The sequence below is a fragment of the Ruditapes philippinarum genome, unplaced genomic scaffold (assembly GCF_026571515.1).
Source record: "Ruditapes philippinarum isolate M1 unplaced genomic scaffold, ASM2657151v2 ctg1915_1_1_1_1, whole genome shotgun sequence".
In the NCBI taxonomy this organism is placed as follows: Eukaryota; Metazoa; Mollusca; class Bivalvia; order Venerida; family Veneridae; genus Ruditapes; species Ruditapes philippinarum.
In genome coordinates this window covers 1-16,092 of record NW_026852568.1, presented here as the reverse complement: position 1 = coordinate 16,092, position 16,092 = coordinate 1, and the positions used below count along the sequence as shown (strand labels likewise).

The following is a 16,092-nucleotide window of genomic DNA, read 5'->3' as shown; positions in this document are numbered from 1 at the left end:
ATCGCCCTATCACCGTAGTAAGGGCCGAGAGATGCGATTGGTTTTTGATATGTTTAGTGGTGTTCAACCTCATAATAATTTTTTTAAAACTAGTGTACTGTTACCTTAAACTACGGAATACTCCAAAGTTGAAAATGCCGAAATGGTATCAGTAACAACTGGTCAGCGGTAAAAGAAATGAAAAGTAGAGCATTATTGTTTCAAAAACGTTATAAAAACAATTTCATTCATTTTGCTATCTTTAATACAAACGTAAAGTTAAATAATAAAACATAAAATGAAGATGAACAATTGAACCCAAAGGAGAGGTAAAGAAAACAATGAGAATAAATTGAATTATCTAAATTGTGCATTGGTCCGAGATCTAATACAAACATTGCAAAGCAAAACCCTTATTGTAGTTGGATATATTTGATATGTTTCAATGTTCACAAGAACTTGGCGCGTTGATTGGACCAACCCCTAGGCCCCACAACCCACACACATGAGGATAGTAGAATGAACCTTTCCTTATGGGCCTTAACAATATAACCAGAGATTTATATTAAAGCCATATAAACTGCATTATCTTTCAAGTAAAATGTTAATATATTATATAAATGATTGTGAATCAATTTCCGTCATTTCTGAAAAGAAAAATATCAGAACTCACAAGAAGGTGCCCTTTTTTACATTTATCAAAAACAGCATTAACAGGCCTGAGTTACGAGACATGTGGGACCCAGATATATAAGCTAGATAGCTGCCTCGCACATGAATTTGAAATTCAGAGTATATGACAGAAGTTGAGCTAAAAAGGTCAGGGATAGGGCCTACAATTGGCCAGGCATATTGATGATGCGGCATTGTCCTTTCCAGAATTTGCCCTGCCATTAACCATTTTAGCACACATGACATACATGTCTATGTCCCCATGAGGGGTTAAACATTATTGGAAGATAGATAGCAATTGATGTCAGCCCCCAAGTTAGTAAACTTATGAAAATATTGCCTGTAATAGAGTTAACAGTAAAATGAATTTACTTTTCAGAATCCATATTTGAGGAAGATTAAGACTTAGCGATGAAAGGTTTTCCGACTTCTGTGCCTTTGAAAATTAGCTTACTGTTGCTCGTTTGGATTGTAACCAAAGTAACAGCTTCCATTGGGGACAGGTCATATGTGTATCAGAGATGCAACCATCATTGTGAAAATGCAAATTGCACTGGTACACAGTTAAAGATATTCAGGTACTGTGAACCCTATTTCTTCTTTTCAGTTATGTTTACTTTTAATTTGACTTTTTTTCTTTTTTCAACATTATAAATTTTATGTCTCATTTATATTTTACTCCTAGAATTGTAATAGGGACAAGAAACCAAGATACATATTGCAGGGCTTCCATTAAGTTTGAAAAATTTGGAAGACAGAGACTGCAAAATGTCTGCCATCGGAAGTATTTTGAAATTGGTAAAGAAGGAAAAGGGTTATATTTTGGAAGTCAGAAGCCAAATTCAGGAGTTAATGGCTCCCAAACTTCTAGGCTTTATGTCACTCTTGAAAACAGACTAACTTTCTCAAAACAAAAATGACTGCCAAATTGATGACAATAGGTTGGTATTTTATTGGTATATGTATATGTTATTTTACAGGGAACAACAGCCATTCAGTCATAGTTTACTGAGATGGAGTTGTGAGGATGAATGTAAGTACATGTGTATGTGGATCACAGTGGATGCCTTCCAGAAAGATGGACTCAAAATTCCACAGTTCCATGGCAAGGTATTATTGTTTATATTGTATATAATGTGTTTGACATAACTTTCAGAGTCAATGTGGCAATACCATATGGAATGAAATAATTACTGAAGTATCACTAGCAGCATTTTTTTATTCTTATTTAGATATATCAGGTATATATGTTAATATACATACCTGGATATACTTCATATATGATTATTCATGTGAAATAAGAAATGTATTTATCCTCGTTTATCTACATTGTATGTAAATAATTCTTAAAATAACAGAATAGCAGCCAAATTTATTGATGAAACTGAACAAAAGTGCAAGCAGACCTATTCTTTATACTGTTGGCACATGCAAGGCAATACATTGTATAACTGCTTTGTTTCACCGAGTATTACCATTGTATTTCAGTGGCCGTTTGTAAGGTTGTATGGAGTACAGGAACCAGCCTCTATGATATTCTCTGTTTTTAATATTTGCTATTCAGTATTTTTTACTCCGGAAAAACTGGTCCTCCTCACACATTATATTTTTGGGCTGGCTCTATTGTAATTTTGTCTTTTAGTTTTTTTTATCAAAAAAAATAACTGTATTTTTTTCCCAAAAAAATTATACGAATATAAATTAGAAAATAGCTTTTTGCAGTTCTTTTTTATTTGACGGGTTGGGAATAAAAATTCTGACTATTTTTAAAAATGAATTTAAATCATATTATTTTGCTTTTGGTAAAATTTATTATAGAAAAAATTGTTTTTTTATTTTTTTACACTGAGTGATCAACATAATTCTGTAAAGGGAAAAGAAAAATGATGTCTTTTATAAAGTGATTTTTATCCAGAGGTATTTAAAAAATTCTTAAACCCTATGTTTTCTGATAATTTTATTTATGCTAAATCTATTTAAAAAAGTTTTTAGCCAATTTTTTGTTTTCTGAACTGATGCAAAATTTTATGGATATATTATACCGGTAATTTGGGCTGCCAAACTACAGTTTTAATATGATTAATGGCATAGAAATTTTAATGTTTTCAATTTTGTATATGACATTAATATATGTAAATTACATACCAATTTTTCTTATTATCATTGAAAGAGTACACAGTACCACGGATTTATATTACAGGGATCGGACACTTCCAGTTAACCCTATATAAATGCTTAAATATCTTGTCGTGCACCCGATAAAGGTACATCGATCGATAATTTATCGGCGCTAAGCGCAAATTCCCGTTCGCAACGGATACCTACTTTACAAAATACCACATAGCTTTTCCATTTATTATCCGATTTTTATGCCACCGCAGCATCTGCGATGCGGTGGCATATAGCGATTCACCTGTGTGTATGTATGTGTGTGTGTGTGTGTGTTTGTGTGTGTGTTATATAGATTATATAGTGAACTTAAAAAATCTTCTTGTGAAAAACTACTAGTCCAATTTCAACCAAACTTGGCAGGATTGTTCCTTGGGTGAAGGGCTTCCAAAGTTGTTCAAAGAATTTCATTCCATGCAGAAATCTGGTTGCCATGGCAACCAAAAGGAATTATAAGAATAAATTAAAAAAATATTCTTGTAAAGACCCAAAAGGCCTGGAGCTTAGATATTTTGCATAAGGCATCATGGTGTCTGCGAGACCTCTAAAACAAGATTGTTCAAATTATAGCCCTGGGGTCAAAATTGGCCCCGCCCCGGGGATCATGATTTTCACTCATGTACATATAGTAAAAAACTTAAAACACCTTCTTGTTTAAAGACCAAAAGCTTAGAAGCTTAGATATTTTGCATAAGGCATTGTCTGGTAGACCTCTAACAAGATTGTTCAAATTATAGCCCTGGGGTCAAAAATTGCTCCGCCCGGGGTCATTGATTTTCACTATGTTAACATACCAGTAAAACTTAAAAACCTTCTTGTAAAACCCAAAAACGGCCTAGAGCTTAGATATTTTGCATAAGGCATCATCTTATAGCCCTTACCAGATGTTCAAATTATAGCCCTTTGGTCAAAAATCGGCCCCGCCCCAGTCATAATTTTCGCTATATGTACATATAGTAAAAACTTTAACACCTCTTGTAAAAGACCCAAAAGGGCTTAGAGCTTAGATATTTTGCATAAGGCATTGTCTTGGTAGACTCTACCCAGATTTTTAAATTATTAGCCCTGGGTCAAAAGGGGTCATTGGTTTTCCTTATAAGCAATTGACAAATACTAAAGGTTAGATATTTTGCATGAAACATTGTTTGTAAAACTCTAGCAAGATTGTTCAAATATAGCCCCTGGGGTCAAAATTGTCCCCGCCCTGGGGTCATTGATTTCAAGTATATAATAGTAAAAAATAAAAAATCTTATTATCTGAAGGTACAAGGCTTAGAGCTTTAATATTTGTTAAAAATATCATCTAAAGGTACTCTACCAAAGTTGTTCAAATTTTGCCTCTTGTGTCAAAATAAGCCCCGCCCTGGGAGCCATAAGTTTATCCTATATGTATATAGTTAAAACTTAAAAAAATCATCTTCTCTAAATTTACAAAGCATAAAGTTAAGATATTTTGCATGAAACATTGTGTAGTGAACCTCTAGCAAGATTGTTCAAATTATAGCCCTGGGGTCAAAATTGGTTCCGCCCCAGGGGTCATTGATTTTCATTATGTACATATAGTGAAAAAAAAAATTTTTGTCTGAAGGTTCAAGGCATAGAGCTTTGATGTTTGATATATAATTATTAATATCATCTATAGGTCCTCTACCAAAGTTGTTAAAATGTCAAAAATTGGCCCTGCCCGGGGACAGTGATTCTCATTATGTACACGTAGTAAAAACAGAAAATAAAACAAATGTTTTCTGAATGGGAGAAAGCTATAGCTTAGATATTTGACTTGAAATGTTGTTTTGTGGACCTGTATCAAGATTGTTATTAAACCCTTGGGTCAAAATTATGCCTTGCCCAAGGGGACAATGACCTACTTTCTTGTCCTTTGATGTACAGCAATGACATTTTGACCATGTGCACAGTTTTAGTTGTAAAATTGAACTTTGACCTAGATTTTGATGATGTGACCTACTTTCTTGTCCTTTGATGTACAGCTATGAAATTTGAACCATGCGGTGGCATAGCATTTTTCTCAAATGCAATCTTGTTGAAATTTAAAGTTAATTTTCAAGAAAAATGCTTGTTTAATTTAAAAATCTAATTTATTTTTTTAAGATACAGACTATCTGTCTGCAACGACGATTAAGAAATTAACTTGACGAAATCTGCGGTAAATTTACATTTTTATATAAAAAGCAGATATTTGAAATTTATTATTACGGTAACATAATAAATTCAATTTCAAAATAAAAAAGAAGCCGATGGAAGTTATTCACAGTTGATCAAAGATGCAATATTTAAGATTTATTTGGTTATGTAGTCATATTAATTGACGCACTATTGTTTTACGGGTAATGTATTGCGGGCTTTACAATTCGCTCAACGCGTAAAGTAAATTTATTTATTTTTTTAAATACAAGATATTGCTGATATTGTCAATACATGTATTGCCATTTTCATAGGATATTTAAATTTTCTTCATCATTTATATCATTATTATTTTTTTTGTAAATCTGTAAAATGTCGGTGCAGTGAAGTAGACAATCATCGTAACAGTAAAGTTTTCTCGTGTGGCTGTCTCGATTCCGGCCTTTTTAATGTCACTCGTATATTTTAATTATTTCACTCGTATATTTTGATTATTCTTTTTATTTGAATGTCTGTAGAAAGATATTTCTGATATTTTTAATGTAACGTTAACAAAACAATAAAAATCTTTACAGTTTGAGTCAGTATTATACGAAATAATAGTAACTGTTGATTATTTTTTACACAACGCTTAAATTTCTTTGAAGTTTAATCACTTTTGAAGGGGGTTAATTACCAGGTAACAAGTGATAATTGAAAAACTTTGTTTACAAACTTTCATTATCAGGTTACACGTGATAATTTCAACACTCAATCTTTAAAAACAAATAGAAATTGAATGTATATGTTGTAACAACAACAACAACAACACATCTTTTATTCACTCAAACATGCATACAACATGTAATATGAGGATAATGTCAAAATATTTAACGAGGCATTTATACAAATTGAGATCAGACTATAATTACTAAACAATATCAACATATCTATTACATATTATTAAATTATATGCATATTTTGCTTAGGAAACTATTTTTTTTTTTAACTTCTTAAGAAAATGCAAATCTGAATTTTACAACATTTAAATATTGCTTGAACAGAATGTAAGATATTTATTACTAGGAGAATGTAGCTATAAATGTGATATAATTTGTCATAAAAGTTGTAAAATAAATAAAGTAATATTTTAAACTTCCATACAAAAAATGTTATTCACTATACTTGTATTTATTTCTAAAAAGCAAATTTTAAAATTGAAAGATGATTCATGAAATAAACCAGTGATTAATCGTTTAATACTATAAAAGTACAGCAAAAATTTAGTCTTATGAGAAATGAAAATAAAAGTATATGTGAGGTATAAAGGACCTTTGCTGTATAGTAAGAAAGTGGTAAGTGAATATCATTAAAACAAAACTATATCTCAGAACATTACAAAATAAAAAATGACTTTAAAATGAAAACATAAATATTTGATTACATTCTTATATTTCTTATAATTATCATTAAGAATTTGCATAGTTTATAAAATGCAGGCGAATCTTTCATTGTAAAAAGTTGTTCTAATTTATACATATTAGGACGTCTATAAAAATATGGTTTTATAAATTGTCTTCTTTCATTAGAAAATGTATGTGTGCGGTCTTTAACTACAGTCCATGGCATGTGTGGTAAGAAAATGATTCTGAAGAGGATATATATAAATACAATGTAAATCTATTTTCTTTATTAACGTATAAATGAAATTGAAAATAAACAACTTAATTTGTATAGTCCTTTCTTTGAAAAATAATGAAAATAAACATATGACAAATAAATCATTTGACGTGAATTGTGAAGGATAACTATGAAAAAAATCTGTTTCAAAAAAAATATATAAAACAGCTGTTCTGTATGCCAATAAAAGTTTCTTCCTTGCCAATCTAATGAATTCATCTATATATGAACGAATGTCTAGAATGATCTGAAAATATATTTAATACACTAATTAGTAGAATATTTACTATATTTATACTAATATACAGGTAGATCAAATAAAACATATACAAATCATTTGGAAATAATTCACAGAAATAAAGACACATTTCAAACATGAATTTCTTTAAAAGTATTTTAGCAATCAAGAAACATTTTTTCGCAATGCCACTATTAAACCATGTTAAAAATAATTATCTTAATCTGACTCGCGGTAATAATCTATGCTTGACGTAAAAGGGCGTCAAAGTGTAGAGAGTATGCCTAAACAATCGGCGAATATTTTTTAAATTAGATACTTTTTAACTAAGCGTCGCAGCGTTCTATCGGCATATTTTCATATATTTATACATTAGCTGCACAAAATAATACTGTATCAATACATTCATCTGGTATAATTTTTCACAGAGCTGCAATAACACCACACACTCTTGTGAAAATGTGTCATATTTCACACTCCGAGCGTTCCGCCATCTCATTCTGTCCACCTTTATCCGATTCCGCGCATGCGCGCGACGGGACTTTGAGCTAAACGAAAGTGTCCGATCCTTGTAATATAAATCCGTGACAGTACATAATTTTGAAATATGCTATACAGAGTCATGTTATTATGATAAGAGTGTATGTTTTTTATATTTATACAGACAGCCATGAATGCATGGACGTGGTCTACAATATTTCATTGTAAAGATACAGACTTCACAGAGGTATGCTGCTGGTATATTTCTATATCTTGTATGTAAAGCAGTCAGGCAAAAATAAATTCACCCACCCAGGCATGGTGGTGTCTTATTAGGAAGTAAAACCATGCAAGCTGAGAAAGTCTTTCTTTTTTAGTTTAATAGTCATGAACTTAATCAGCTGTGAAAAAAGAAACTAAATTGTAGGTTGTACTACTACTTTATCCTGTATGTGTTGCTTTCAAATTCTATATTTATTTAACATTTGTATGCCCCTACATGTACTTATGGGCACAGATAGATTTGCCCTTGTCTTGTCAGTTTTGCTTTCAAACAGTCCTGTTGTTATTCCATAGATTGTCAAAAGAATGGAATATGGGGCATTTGTGTCCTATGGTGCATTTTTAGTTTCACAAAAAAGAACAAAAAATAAACAGACATAAAAATTAGGATTAAAACTTACAAGCAAAATTATTTACTGGGGCTAGAAACTAGCAAATATTCACTTTGAATTTGCGTTTTTCACTTATTAGCTCAATAGAAAATCTGCAAGTCTTTTTATGTCAGGCTTTTGCTAATTAAAATATTTGAACAGTTTGCATTTTAATTTTTCAGAAAATGGATTATTTTTGTGCCTTTTCAATAGTGCTTTACAACACATTTACTCTGGCATGCAGGTATGTTGCTCTTGAATAAACATTTTATATCTATAAAGCTTTAAGAAATAAAGGAGTACTTCTCTTCTACCACTATTTCAATGAAAGTCATCTGATGTTTTATTATCAGCACTAGTCAGGTGGAGGAAGACCATAAGTTCCCCTCCATGTATTTTGTAAGCACCTGAGTAAAGCTTAACACAAATTTTAATAAGCTAGCTGGATAGCCTGAGTGTAGGACAAAAGCCCTCCCGGACAAAAGCCCTCCCGTCCAAAATTGACAAGGTGGACAAAAGCCCTCCCGTGAAAATGACAAGGCGGACAAAAGCCCTCCCGTGACATTGACAGGGCGGACAAAAGCCCTCCTGTGAAAATGACAGGGCGGACAAAAGCCCTCCCGTGAAAATAACAGGGCGGACAAAAGCCCTCCCGCAGCAAATACATATCTGTACATTGAATAGTTTGTATTTTCAATTTAATGCACTCCACATATTAAAATTGTAATCATAAATATTTTTGTTTTCCATTCTCATAAGCATGTTTGTATGAGCTTGAGTACATTCCTGACATCTGAATAATAAGTACTAAAATCTGTAAGTGCATATTTATTCACGTAGAAATGAAGAATTACTCATATGAGAAATTTAGATTAATAGAGTATTAAATGATGAAAAGAAGCTAAAATTAACTAAAATTAAAAGTCCAAGTGCCTTGTAATGAGTCAAATACTTTAGAAAGTGACTTTGTTTTAAACGATATTCGTGTGAAAATATTACCTCGTTAAACATTTCTGAAAGGTATATTCTGAATGAAAGGTGGTTCTAAAAAATAAGCTCATAAAAATACTTAGATCAATAGAAAACAACAACAAATATATATGTTACAAATTTAATATCTTAAGTGCGTTGAAAAAAAAACCCACAGGTATGTAACATACATATCTATTTTGTTACGGGAGGGCTTATGTCCGCCTTGTTAATTTCACGGGAGGGCTTTTGTCCGCCCTGTCATTTTCACAGGAGGGCTTATGTCCGCCCTGTCAATTTCATGGGAGGGCTTTTGTCCGCCTTGTCATTTTCACGGGAGGGCTTTTGTCCGCCTTATCATTTTTGGACGGGAGGGCTTTTGTCCGGGAGGGCTTTTGTCCGTTTCCCGGATAGCCTCTTTTGAGATAACCCAAATGTCCCTGTAAATATATTACCTTAGTAAAGCTAAAAACAAATGCTTGTTAAGCTAGCTGGATAGCCTTCTCTTGAGATAAACCAAATGGAGATACAATGTTTGAACCATAATTGGTGAGGGACAAGTCATTTTAAAGCTTGTTACCTTAACCACTTTGCCAGGATGGTCTTTACTTTAAAAGTTCCTGTATAACCAAACACTGTCAGATATTCTCTATCTAAATATTTCTTATTCAATCTCAATATTTGATGTAACAAAAATTAAAATTACCTTCAAGTTTAGAGAGTCGCTTATCTAAAAAGAAAAAAAAATCCAAAGAATTAGACAGTGTTAGCATTATTGATAGATGGTCAGTCTAGGATATTAATGCATTCATGTTTAGATATATATTATGATATTTTTAGTCTTATTTCTACATAAGTGGGTGTTATTTTAGGGTACTAGGTACTGGGACGATGTACAGACCAGCCCTTGTAGGCCTAGCTTGTGTGACTTTATTTATTCAACATGTGTCATACCTAACATTTAACAAGTTTGATTATGGCTACAACATGCAAGTTAATATAGGAGTTGGTAAGATCTTTATTTTTAACTTGACTATTCAAAGATTATAGAGTGCTATAAAGTACGAGTGAGACTAAAAAAGGATTGGAGCATCACACTAAATACCATATTCTGGTATATACCGGACAAGGCGCTTACATCTTGTCTTTTTACGCAAAGGAATGAACTGGTCTAATTCATCTTTTTACACCGATCTGATTTATCTATGGTAATGAATGAGAAATGTAAGAATCAGCGACAAAAACGATATTTGTTTATTTTATGATCATGATTTCTGCAAGCATCTAGAGGTACTGCACCAGTCCTGTAATGAGTTATATCCCTAAAGTTCTCACCCAGGCATTGGGGGCACACTTTGGTTATGTTTTTGCATGCAAGTGCCAGGTTTTCCTATACTACTGAAGGGAATGGGTTGAAACTTCACTCACTTATGTGACTGGTAGTGTAGTGGTTAAGGTGTCTGCCTCTCAACCTGTAGATCATGGGTTCGAGACCTAACTGTGTCACAACCATCTTTCTTCATATGACACCAGTACTAGTTGGTTCCAAGAAGCGGACTTGAAAGTGATTAATATAAGTTGCAAGAACTATCTGAGGCCCATAACTCATAACATGTGATTATGGCCCTTTTTGAACTTTGTAAGTTCTTCATTATCCAGGCTCTTGATTTACTATAGAGCACTGAGAATAGTCAAGCAGTCTTACTGAAAGCTCTTGTTATGTCACACATTGGAAGTGTTTATCCCAAATAAGCTTCATTTGTGCAATAAATAAATGTTACTTTTGGTGTTTATTCAATTTTTACATTAAAATAAAGGGAAATAGGATATCTATATTAAACTTTAGTACAATATAAAATGGCTAGTGTTGGTGTTTAATGGATTGCAAGAATGAATGCATTTGCAAACATATGCTTAATAGCCTTAATATTTTTCTTACCAGTACTGTGAATTTCCTGCTTGCACAGTGCGCAGAAACTCTAGGAGCATAAGAAATATTTTAAATGCCTTGTGATGTTAGATTTAATCATTTGCAAGGATATAGGACAAACTTTTAACTCTATCTAAAACAAGTAACATTAAGTGAGATATAGGGTTTATTGCAGGAAAGCCTGGCAGTTTGCTTTTACAGTTTCTGATAGTTACTGCCAAACAAAATTGTAGATAATAATCTAATTTTACACTATCTGTTTTTTTTTCCAGCTGTATGTAACATGATAGGCTGGCTAATATGGTGTTTTACAATGAGACGGAACAGGTTTGTGTGGAAGGCTGTAGCTTCTATTGTTGGTATACAACTTTTGTTATGCCTCGAGCTGGGAGATTTTCCACCATTCTACTGGATGTTAGATGCCCATGCATTGTGGCATGCTGGGACATGGCCTTTAGCTTTCTTGTGGTATAGGTAGGTTCCAAATCTTTATATACGAGGGTTGTTCCAAAAGTTTGCATTACAAAAACATTCCATTATGAAAAATATTATGTATTTTTTTGCAGTTTTGAGATCACATACATATTTACCATCGGCATATCTAGCCACAATTTTGATAATCTATGACTGGGTGATAGGGAGTGTCTGTTGTCAAGTGGTTAAGGTCGTTGACTTCAAACAACTTGCCCCTCACCCCTGTGGGTTCGCATCCTGACATCTTTCATGTGAGGAAGCTATCCAGCTAGCTTACGGAACGTCGGTGGATCTACTCGGGTGCCCGTTCATGCCTGAAATAATGCACGGAAGGGCACCTGAGGTCTTTTTCCACAAGCAAAGCTGGAATGTCGCCATATGACCTATACTGTGTCAGTGTGATGTAAAACCAAATCAAACAAACAAACTGGGTGATAGTTTGTTGTATTAAGAAATCTCTTTAAATTGAAAGTTTGAAAGATTTTAGAAAAAGCTGACAAATACAGCATGAATTATAACAATATTGTTAATCTTATCTGTTGTTTTAAAGAAACAAATAATCATACCAAATTTGCTTTGTTTTAGTTTTATCATTGATGATGCCAAGTTTATACAGAAAACTAAACCAGAAAGAATTTTGCCAAGCAAAATAGACTGATTCAGTGCACAACAATCTGTTTTAATCACAGTTATCAGGATGTATACAAATGTTTAAAGACTGGTATACATGTATGATGGACAGGTTATAGTGTCAATTACCAAGTTGTGGACTGGTTTTTCAGACTGATTATAGGATTTAGCTCAATACAGGATTGGAGCAGTACCTCTAGACGCTTGCAGAAATCATGATCACAAAATAGACAAATATCGTTTTTTTCGCCGATTTTTACATTTTTCATTCATTATCATACTTAAATCGGTGTGAAAAGATGAATTAGACCTATTTCAGTTCATTCCGTTGGGTAAAAAGGCAAGATTTTAGCATTTTATGATTCAAGCGCCTTGCCCGGTATATACCGGAATACGGTATTTAGTGCGGTGCTCCAATCCTTCTTTTAGTCTCACTCCTGATTATATGTGCAAGAGACTGGTTATTGTCGAAGTAGCTTGGATGTGGACTAGTTCTTATAGACTGGTTCTATGTACAGTGGACTGGTGCCAGATGTTCAGTTTATATAAATTATAGTCAAAATTTAATTAAAAGATTTTTTGAATTGTGAGTTTTGGCAATTGGATACCATTTGCTCCATTCTGACAAAGTATAGATTTCATAGATTTATATATTGTGAAAATCAACTGAAATCCATATATGCTATTAAAAAAGTCCATATATGGTATGAAAGAAATGATCCCATGTAACTTTAATCTATGTTTTAAAAGTGAAAAGTGTGTTGAAAAAAATGTTCATGAACTATCTAATGATCAAAATGTTTTATGTATTTAAGAATTGGTGCCATTTTGATAATATTTTCAAAGATCAGATTTTATCTGTATGTTTTTATGAATGTTGCGAAAATCTTCATTTATTATATACATTGTATTTCAGGTTTTTGAGGATTGTGCAATCAATTATTTAAAAACAACTCATGTCCTATTACAAGTATAGCCGTATGTTGTTGTTTTTTTCCTTTTTTTATTAGAATGCACAATTTTGTTAAAATGTTTATGTTTGTAATGTACTCAAGTATGCTAATTTTGATGTGATATGAATATTTTAAAAGTGCTATGTTGCAATCTTTTGTTTAGTTATAGAGCACTTTCTGTAACAATTTTACAACACCTGTTATGAGTCTGTGAACAAATGATCTATCACCAAAATTTATATAATGATTATTACAGATTCCTATCTATCATCTTGTTAAATTTCTGGCAGTAATATAACACAACAAAGTGCCTTATTCATTACTTTATTATTATTGTGTTGTTTAAAGTTACATGTAATAGTTTAACACTTAGTCTGCTGGAATCCAAAGTAATAAGTTTTTGCCACCGATATTGTACCAGGTCAACTCGTGCTGCTGTTGGCTAGTATTAATTTTTCATCTTGATTTTTCTATAAATTGATAATGGATAGTAATTAGTTTCGAAAATTGAACCTGGAAAAAATTATTTCAGGAATTTTATAGTTTAATGGTTATTTTCTGAAAACATATGTTTGGTTGATTTTAATATCAAAATAATAAGATTTGGCATCCAGCCAAGCATGAACAAATAGATTTGCAGGCCCACTCTAACTATTTAATGATGACACGCTAGCACAATTAAATCTAAATACTAAACAAATAGTTTTATTCTTGTTGTTGTAGAACTGTATTTATACAGGATTTCATTGAACATTTTCAGGCGATAAAGCCAGTGTCTTTCAATTCAATATTTTATAGTCATTTTATATATTTATATTTTTTCATGATAATGATGGAAAAAATATTGTTATATAGAAACTATTCATATCAGAAAAGTAGCAAAAATACCATGATAAAATGATTTTCCTCATATAATCTGACTTGATCTGTGTGACACACCAGAGATAAATTGTTATATCCCCTTGTACCTGCTGAGTTTATAAAATTATCTTCTGCTGATTTGAATTTACAACAGACCATTGTAAATATGAATGCTTCAACATAATGAATTATTTTAGTTTTATTTTGGAGTACATGTATTCTTAATTGACTAAATTAGAAGCTTATCTATAAATGTGTGAATTTTTCTTTTAGTTTAATACATGTAACTTGATGTGCAAAATGACAGTTATTGATTTAGATTTTTATGTTTTCTTGACAAAAAGATCTACAAACTTTACCTATGTAGAATGATGATTTTGTTACAATAGAAGTGATAAAATTAATTGTTGTGAATTATTAAGAAAATGATTATAATTCTTAGTGTGTCATATGAAAAATTCACAATGTTCAGTAAGTGTTCAGGTGCCCGGTAATTTAATCATTAAGGTTAAAGGTCAGAGTTTTAAGTTTAAAAGCATCTGAATGAGCTAAGGGAAATAAAAAGGAAAAGGAATTTATGCAATCGATAAGCATCTAAAATGTTTCCAAATTCATAATTACAATGTTTATAATACACATGTTTGCCCTTTCTAAAGAAAGTAAAAAATATATATTTATTTTATAAAAATATATTTATTTCCGAAGCTTAATGTTTCTTTAAGAGAAACAAATATATAGCAAGAGATACTATTTGAAAATATCGACATTCCATACATGTACTTTACCTTTCATCAAGCATTTGATACATGTTCTTATCAAGTGACTTTGACTCATTTTTGTTACTTTATTGTGTTGTACATGTGCATGTAATGTTAATGTTGTTAATTTTCTTGTTTCTTCAATCATGTTCATTAATTCTAATATTTTAAATGTTGAAGAATGAAATCTAAACTAGTAGTTGATAAAGCCTGTGCTAGGGGGGCGAAGAGAAAGATATCATATTATTTATGATCTCTTATAAACAGATTTGAAGATATATTATGCTCAAAGTTGATATTTGAAAAAAAAAAGATAATTACTATAATTATAGTCTCTTTTGAACTGTAAATGAGCATCATTTGAATATACACAGAGAAAATATGTTACGTTTTAATCGCTACACCTACAGGTAATCACAGTATGATTACATAGTGTCAAAAAAATACTGGCAGTTTTTATAAGAATAGACCAAATAAATTTAACAAGTCATAAGAAATGCAGCTTCCCAATTATACATTTACTTATTCGAATTGGACATAATTTTTATTGAGGATGTACTAGAGCTAAATATATTTCTGAAATAAAAATATTTTACCCAAAGATGAACATAGTATAATTATCATTTCAAGAAGAAATCTGCAATATTTAGATCTTTTTTCTCGCATAGGACGTTGAATTACTTTCCTAATTATGAAAACTTATATTTTCATTTAGCACTTTTTAGCTCGACTTTTCTATGAAAAGGGGAGCTATCCTACTCGCCCCGGCGTCGGCGTTAGCGTTGGCGTCACACCTTGGTTAAGTTTTTCGTACCACCCCACTTTATTTCAGAAGTATTACAAGTATGGCTTTGAAACTTACCATACTTGTTCACCATCATAACCTCCATCTACAGACAAGAGTACATAACTCTGTCAAGGTTTTTGACAGAATTATGGCCCTTTTTTGACTTAGAAAGTGTATTGAGCTTGGTTAAGTTTTTTGTACCACCTCACTTTATTTCAAAACCATTGGAGGTATTGCTTTGAAACTGACCATACTTGTTTACCATCACGACCTTCATCAACAGACAAGAGGACATAACTCTGTCAAGGTTTTTGACAGAATTATGCCCCTTTTTGACTTAGAAAATACATTGAATATGGGTAAAATCCACTTATTGCCTTAACCCTTTGAGATATTGCTTTGAAACTTTTAATGCTATTTCACATCATTACCCCCATCTGTACGCAAGAGAAGGTAACTCTGTCAAGGATTTGTTTTAAAAAATTAAGGCCTTTTATCGACTTAGAATCTTGGTTAAGTTTTTAGTACCAGTCCACTTTTTGACTGAACTGTTTGAGATATTAATTTGAAAGTTGGAATACTTGTTTACAATCATGATTCCCAAACATGTCCAGGAGAAGGTAATTCTGTCAAAGATTTTATTTGAATTATGGCCCTTAACTGTCAATGTTTTGTATTATAGGCAAGCACTAAAAAACTTAAAAAATCTAAAAAAATTCATTCCTATCCACTTGTTCA

At 31.9% G+C, this 16,092-nt stretch overlaps 1 protein-coding gene across 1 annotated transcript; it reads left to right on the top strand.

The window, feature by feature from the left end:
- Positions 1-99: 99 nt before the first annotated feature.
- Positions 100-14,784, top strand: LOC132717214 (post-GPI attachment to proteins factor 3-like). The gene is made up of 9 exons (XM_060700642.1): positions 100-184; positions 1,031-1,229; positions 1,632-1,761; positions 2,140-2,214; positions 7,500-7,586; positions 8,175-8,236; positions 9,834-9,970; positions 11,164-11,365; positions 11,951-14,784. The coding sequence occupies exons 2-9, from the start codon at positions 1,063-1,065 to the stop codon at positions 12,021-12,023; spliced, it is 933 nt and encodes a 310-aa protein (XP_060556625.1). The 5' UTR covers positions 100-184; positions 1,031-1,062; the 3' UTR covers positions 12,024-14,784.
- The last annotated feature ends 1,308 nt before the right edge of the window (positions 14,785-16,092 follow it).